The 7,719-nt window shown below is 34.0% G+C and overlaps 1 protein-coding gene across 1 annotated transcript; it reads left to right on the top strand.

Annotated features, from left to right (window-relative positions):
* Window positions 1–1,105: 1,105 nt before the first annotated feature.
* Window positions 1,106–7,446, top strand: LOC141287703 (tumor necrosis factor receptor superfamily member 14-like). Its single transcript, XM_073819842.1, has 5 exons — window positions 1,106–1,169; window positions 1,272–1,424; window positions 1,761–1,842; window positions 2,459–2,566; window positions 7,284–7,446. Exons 1-5 carry the CDS (start codon window positions 1,106–1,108, stop codon window positions 7,444–7,446), a joined length of 570 nt encoding a protein of 189 aa, XP_073675943.1.
* Window positions 7,447–7,719: the final 273 nt, after the last annotated feature.

Raw genomic sequence — 7,719 nt, 5'->3', positions numbered from 1 at the left:
TAAATGAATAAAACACTAAACAGACATGACAGTAGTTGTTTTGTTTTTAATACCCATAACTTTTAGTAATTGAGACAGAAGCACAATTGACCATATTGAAGACATGTTTAATAATTAAACACTATTGTTAGGTCTTGCTCTTGCTCTCTTTTTGGAAGTCACAAGTCTCTAACACAAGTCTGTTTTTCAGCTTCTTCAGCTTGGGCAGAATGATAACCTCTGCACTAGTTCCCTGATATGTGTATATTCTATCTTCTATCAACAATGCTACCTCTTCTCATCATGAACATTGTGCTTTGTGTGGCAACTTGCAATAATGCAGAATATGAAATTAATGGAGAGTGTTGCCCAATGTGTGATCCAGGTACGTCTAATTTACTCATCATCACAACAGATGCAGATTAAGTCATATATGTAAAGGAGTCAAATGATTTTTCCCCCCTGATACCACTGGTATTTTTCTATGAGCTATGCAAAGCAACAGGTGCAATCTCATTGCAGAAACAAAAAATATGGGGTACTTCCTCTTCATCTGTTATAGGCAAATAACAAAACCAGTGTAATGTAGCACGGGTAAATTTTTAGCACTAGCCAAAAATACATTGTATGAGTCAAAATTATCGATTTTTCTTTTCTCTAGCCAAAAATCATTAGGATATTAAGTAAAGATCATGTTTCATTAGGGCATTTTGTAAATTTCCTACTGTAAATATATCAAAACTTTATTTGTTTGTTAATATGCATTCGAACTCCAATGGGACGCCTAACTTTACTTCAACATAAATAAATCCTAATCTAATCATGACAAACTATATATCGATGGAAAGGTCTAAGACTCCTAAATAGATATTTTAACACTTTTTTTGTGTTACAAATTATATAGGAAAATTAATAGATTAATTTATGAGTGTGAAATCGTTTTATAGGTTTAATACGGAAATATATATATAGATTGTTCATAGAACATTTGTATTTTTACCAAGGCCTATTGAAGTCTGATTACTTTTATTATTCTGATCATTTACTCCAGACTTATTTTATAGGAAAGCGAGTTCATAGACATTGTGATGAGTTCACAAGCACAACATGTGATTCATGTCTTGAGATGACCTACAATAACGCTCCTAATGGACTCACACAATGTCTGCCTTGTTCTGTCTGTGATTCAAGTGAGTAAAACAGTTTATTTCTTAGTGAGTCATGGTGGTTTCCAAATGTATTTTTGTTGAATTCTCATTAAGTTAACTCATTTGTTTCCTTTTTTGTCAAAGGTAATGGACTGAGAGTAAAGCAGGCATGCACATTAACATCAAATACAGTGTGTGAACCTCTGCCAGGATATTACTGTACAGACTTTCTTTCAAACTGTCCAAAGGCGATCAAACATTCAACCTGCTCACCTGGACAATACGTCAACCAAACTGGTCAGCCTATTGTAATCTGTCTAAATTGTCTGGTCTAATATAATTCATTTCATTTAAAGCAGCTCTGAAATTTTGCTCTGCTCAGTTGTGATTAGGCAGATTTGGCAAATCTTTATGTGTCCCGATGCTAGTAAACAATAATGTCACTAGCTAAGTTGACAGCTGTGAATGCCGTTACTAATCATAGTGTTATTTCAGTAGTGAAATTTCAGCCAGAACAGTCAAAGAATTTACAAGTCACAGAACTCAGTTTTGTTATATAAGTATTACACCATTTAATTAGAGATATTAGATTGATTGTGTATGTTAAATGTATTTCTGTTTGTGTTTCTGTAGGAACAGAATTCAGTGATACAGTATGTACGGACTGTCCTACTGGTTCATATTCAGATGGTTCACTCTGCAAATTACATACAAAGTAATTATCGTTTCAGCACTATCTTTTATATTCACCATCTGATATTCAAACACTGATTTTTTTACAGGTTCCTATAGAGTAAAAATTGTTGTTTTACAATCTGCATCAACAGATTTTGGGGTTAAATGGAGCCATTTTTTCATATATGTGACCCTGGACCACAAAACGAGTCTTAAGTAGCACAGGTATATTTGTAGCAATAGCCAAAAGTACATTGTATGGGTCAAAATTATCGATTTTTCTTTTATGCCAAAAATCATCAGCTTATTAAATAAAGATCATGTTCCATGAAGATATTTTGTACATTTTCTAGAATAAATATATAAAAAAATGTGGACAACTTTTAAGGCGATTTTCTCAATATTTAGAAATTTTTGCACCCTCAGATTCCAGGTTTTCAAATAGTTGTATCTCAGACAAACATTTTCCTATTTTAACAAACAATACATCAATGGAAAGCTTATTTACTCAGCTTTCAGATGTCGTAAGAATTTCAATTTCGACAAATTTACACTTATGACTGGTTTTGTGGTCCAGGGTCACATATTTGTATCAGAACTACTTAACACAAAGGCAAGATAAAGTTGAACTTGAGCATTACCTCTCTCTCTAACAGGTGTGAATCTCTTGGCAAAACTACAGTTGAGGCAGGAACAGACACGACTGATGCTGAGTGCAGTAATGGGGGACCTTCTTATTTATGGATTCTGTTTTTGTGTGGAGGGTGTGTGCTGGCGGTTGTTATAGGCTTAATTGTAATATTTGTAACTATAAAAAGAAATTTGAATTTTGTATTATAATTGTTTATTAGGAGACAAAATAAAAGTCATTCTTGTTGTGGTTATTATTAGCCTCTGCCAGATGTATACCCTGTGCCTGTGGTTGATATTTTTGTCTAATGAGTTAATGAGTGACAGATTTCAAAGGTATGGTCTTTAGACCACTTTCTTCTTTGCTGTGCATTTTACCCTTAGTTTAAACTGATTTTTTGATGTCTTACAACTCAACAACTGAACAATGACAGTTTATTACAGTCTTTTTAGAGCTGCTTTATTGCAAATTGTTTGCATTTTTGAATCTTTTTTTTTAACTGTTATAAACAGGAAAATAATGGGGGTGGGTGTTACACCATTTCCTGAGAATAAGCCACAAAGAAAAACTTACCTTGCAGCAACCTTACACTGGAGCAAACAGAGAGCTACCTTTAACGGAAGAAGTTTACATGTTTCAAGACTAAAAATGATACAGTAAAACCTGTTAATTGATTAACAGTAAGTTTCTGTATACTATATGGTGGATAACTATGATTACATTTAATTTAGAACAGTACTCTCTCGTTTGAAACTGAAAAAGAAGTAATCATTTTATAATTTACTGTGAAAAACCATAAATTGACATTCCCAGAATTCCCTGCATTCACATCTTTTTTTTTTCTTTTTTTTTTTAGTTCAAATATAGTTTTTATTTTTAAATTAAACGTTACAGTGAGATGGGGTATGGCATGTTGTTGCTGGTGCATTTACCATCTGAATAGTTATTATAATTTTTGGAATAATTATTTCATAATTCCATGATGAAGACACACTTCATGCACATGCCCCACTGCTGAAGCTAGAGTTAATATTTTTTATTGCAAACAGGAAACTGGTTGAGACTCCGGAACTATGTTTTGAAACTGCATACTGCATCTGCATCTTAAGTGAGTAGAATAAATGTTTACATAAGAGATTTGTAAGATTTTAGTCATGATTTTTCACTCTACTGAATTTTATATATATATATAGCTTCTTTATATCTTGTATTGCTTTCATACTATCACTTAGCATCATGTTTTGTGGTTTGTTCATTTCCGTTCTACACACTAAAGTACACTCTAAAGTAATCGGTTGACATGTTACCACAAATAAATACATGGATGTTAAAAAGTCAAATTTATTGATTAAATTAAAACTTAAGTTACAAAAAAATATTTAATTGGCTTCTGTTGACATTACATTGCAAATTATTACATCAACTTGTGTGGGTTTCACAGGTTTTTATTTTACTTTAAGTTGAAGTTTTCTTGATTACTTGATAAGCAGAATAAATGTTTAAAATAAATATTAGTTAATGTGTTTTTAGTAAAGAGAAAGACCTGTTTATTGCTGCTATGGACATTTAAAAGAGTTTTTGTTAGATTTAAAGGGATGGTTTGGAGTAGATTTGACTTCATTGCAATGCACTCCGAAGCCCATGTAAATACCCCATCCGAAGTTTTTTTTTTTTTTTTTACCTTAGTCGAACATTTATGGAGATATCAGAGTTTTTTTTTTATGGCTTGCTACAGAAGTGAATGGTAAGTGTGATTTAATGAGTAATGAGTAATGATGTGTGTTAAATGTTATTAACAAGTATTACCTTACTTGTTCAATGACTCTACATAGTAAGTTACAATGAATGCTTAGGTAGCTTGAAGTCAGTGGGGCTGACATTAAGAACAGAAAGTCCAGCCTGGTCAAATCAGGTATAGTAGTCTTTATTGCACATCCAAACAGGGTTTGTGTGAAGCTCAAGTCTTAAGCATGTTTTTGTATTTGCATGTGGCTTCTACAAGGAAACAGAAATACAGAGTTTCAGTTTCCTAATAAAGATTTAAATAACTAAAGCAAATGCCAAAACAGAAAATACAGCAAGCATGAAAAAAAAAAAAAAAAACATTTAGGCCAAACTTAGTCATACAAATTAATCTTTAAATATCATAAAGGCACTTACATATGCACACACAGGGAATACAAAATAAAAGGAGTAAAACTCATAGTCCTCTGCACGGTATAGCCACATGTAACACAAAAAGGCAAGCTGTGGGCACAGGCACAGGTAATAAAGCCTTATTGGCTTTAGATTGGCTGGGTGGAGCTTGGGGCTAACAGGGAAATGAACAGGCTAAGAGGGATGTGGTATAGCTTAGGAACACAAAAACTACCCAACACTTTGAATAATCAGCCTAAACAATGTACGAGTTTTGTGACAATGTTCCCCCTAATTTTCTCTGTTGGGCAGACATTTCGGCCACCTGAGCAAAAACATTCTTTATACCAGACCTGTACAGTAGAAACACCAAAAAAGTGTGTAAGTTTTAACTTCAATGTGCTATATATATTTGATTTACCCTTGATGTAACTATTATGCACATTTTAGGTTACCTGATTTTTTTTTTTTTTTTTTTTTTTTTTTTTTTTACAGTGCTATGTTACCAACACTCTAAAAAACACTGGGTTAAAAACAACAAAATCCGGGTTACTTTTAACCCAAGGGCTAGGTATATAGGACAGAACACATTTTTGGTTAGTTGTACCTTGAAATGATGTTTACAGATGAACTTAAGTCCTCTAAACTTAAACTTAAAAAAATAACTGTGAGTGAAGAAATTCTATTAAAAATAATAGAATAATTTTTTTACTAATCTTGAGCAGAACAGTTCAATTATTAATAATATATAATATAATATAATGTAATATAATATAATATAAGTTATAACATATTAAATTCCCTTTTGAGGTTAATTATTTATTAGGTTTATAACATAACAAAATAAAAAAACTGAAGCATTTAAACTGAGATCTGTAAGCTAAATATTACAAAGAAAAAGGGGACCTTTGAGTTCTTATTTATAATCCATATAGGCTAGTAGCGTTTGCACACACTACTACACCTCTAAATGTTGTTCTGTGTTCATCATCTGCTATTTCCACCACTTAATCAAGCCACTCTTTTTTTAAAGCATGACATTTTATCTCACATGTTACCTTTGCATCGGCTTTTGTGTTAACCTATATCATCTGCAGCCATTAAAGTATTCAGTTTCTACATTGACTCACTTAGCCTACACATGTTTCTCCTTGTCTGCTAGAAGTGGGGGAGTTATGAAACAACATTATAGCTACACTGTGTTGGTAATTTTCTTATTTCTCGTAATCTTAACGCTAGAGTAAATTTTAGAAGTGATGCCTGTGTTTGTAGAGTCTAGCTATGTTGCAAATAAAGTTACGCCCACGGACAGGGGAGCCGCTCGCAAATTTGGGCCCTATGACAAAATATGAGGTTGCCCCCCCCACCACACCAAAGCAGATCTCTGGGGGGCCCCTAAAGGGCGTGGGCCCTTAGAATTGTCCTAACTTTCCCCCCCTTAGCGGCGCCCCTGCCCACAGACCACCCATCCACAGGAAGTTTCAGTTCATCAGTGGAAACTTTATATTTAGACATTCCCAGAGCCATTGAGAAACTAGCTGGTGTAAAAACTTTAAAAGTATTTTTCTCAGTTTCAGTGTTGGTGTAGTTACTGCGCTTTGCCTTTGAAGGGCAGCATAGGCTTCCATAGGAACTGAGGAATGCGGAAATAAAGCGTGTCATGGAGCAGCCAATAGTTCCAAACAACCAATAGTACCTGCATTGAAGTCCATTCATTTCAGCGCTTCTAAAGCACAGTCGCTGGTAAATTTAAGAAATTACTGAATTTTTTTTACATTTTAATGCATCAGCTGACCTCTCGAAAAACTGGCCAGTGGTGGTATTTTATGAAGCGTTTTTATAGTTAATGTTTATTGTTAGATAATAAACAGTTATACTGTAATTGCAGTTAGATAATGTGAGAAACACACAAGTTTTTAGTCTTTCTGCAATCTTTCTCTCCCTGTAGGAGGTTGAATGAGTTTGCATTATTGCATTCAAGAAATACAATAAAAATGTATGCTGAATGCAATTGGTTGCCTTGTGTTTTTTAAACACTATTTTTTATTATGTTAAATGACATATTTGCTTGCCTTTTATAATATTCACTTATGTTGTGTATTTAAATATCACAAAATAACACGAGTAAATTACTTTTTTATTTACCATTAAATCGTTAAATCGAAACATAAAAAATGAGTGTTTGATCATGTACAAATATTTAACCTTAAATATTACACTAACTGTAATATAAATACTTTATTAGAAAATGTTATCTTTTAAATGGTCAGGATCATTATTGCACATATTATTTAGTACACAAAACTCCTCAAAATATTAACTAAATAGAACTGAACTACAATTATTTCATTGAATAAAAGTTACACTTAAGGTGTTTGGTCACATTTGACTGCCAAAGAGTATGAGAACATATGATGTCTCTTTATCACTCATGTGTTTAAATTCTGCATGAATATTCCCAAACACTATGGCAGTGCGATCTCTGTGTGTGATATGTGATTGTTGTAATATTCCTATAAAAATCTAAAATACATGCTTGTGTTAAAGTAAAAAACGGATGATAAATACGTCTTTCGTATGGAATTAAATAGCAAGCTGTTTTGTGCATCGTATTTATTTTCATATAGAAGCAACTAAACTGAAATTATATCATGTTTATCAGCAACACAGTACGTGAGTGTAAATAATGCGATATCCTGCCTTTGATCTCGTAGGTATCTGTTCCGCTTCCAGAGCTCAGAACTGTCCGTCTTGACTGCGCTTTTTTCACTCCTCCCTTCACTTAAGCCGCCCACTCACGCCTACATTTCAGGCGAGGCTTGGCGCATCTCAAACGAGCCTAATGTCAAGTTCACACCTGCAACCAACGCGCGGTAGAAAATCGCCGTGTAGGAGAAGCGACATCACACAAACAACGTGCAACTTTGTGCAAGACTTATTATGCCGGTCAGTGGCGTGCACAGGCCTCCGGAGGGGCCGGGGTGTAATGGCGTTGCGAGGGCACACCACCTCGGTGGAAATCGCAGACAGGGGGGGTCCCCCTTGGTAAAAAAAAAAAAAAAAAAAAAAAATCGTGCTTGCGACTTACCTGTGAACTCAAATCACCAGAAACACTGACGGAGCTGTTAGCGCTTGTTCTCTCAGAGACGA

This window comes from Garra rufa, chromosome 15 (genome assembly GCF_049309525.1).
Source record: "Garra rufa chromosome 15, GarRuf1.0, whole genome shotgun sequence".
Classification (NCBI taxonomy): domain Eukaryota; kingdom Metazoa; phylum Chordata; class Actinopteri; order Cypriniformes; family Cyprinidae; genus Garra; species Garra rufa.
The sequence above is the reverse complement of the archived record's forward strand: the minus strand, read 5'-3'. Positions and strand labels throughout refer to the sequence as shown.

What these genes read in the sequence shown, in the direction of transcription:
- LOC141287703 (XM_073819842.1), top strand. Translation starts at nt 1,106, where the DNA reads ATGACCTACAATAACGCTCCTAATGGACTCACACAATGTCTGCCTTGT. An exon ending in TTGTTCTGTCTGTGATTCAA is followed by an intron (nt 1,170 to 1,271) that starts GTGAGTAAAACA and finishes TTTTTGTCAAAG; the next exon opens with GTAATGGACTGAGAGTAAAG. An exon ending in CTCTGCAAATTACATACAAA is followed by an intron (nt 1,843 to 2,458) that starts GTAATTATCGTT and finishes TCTCTCTAACAG; the next exon opens with GTGTGAATCTCTTGGCAAAA.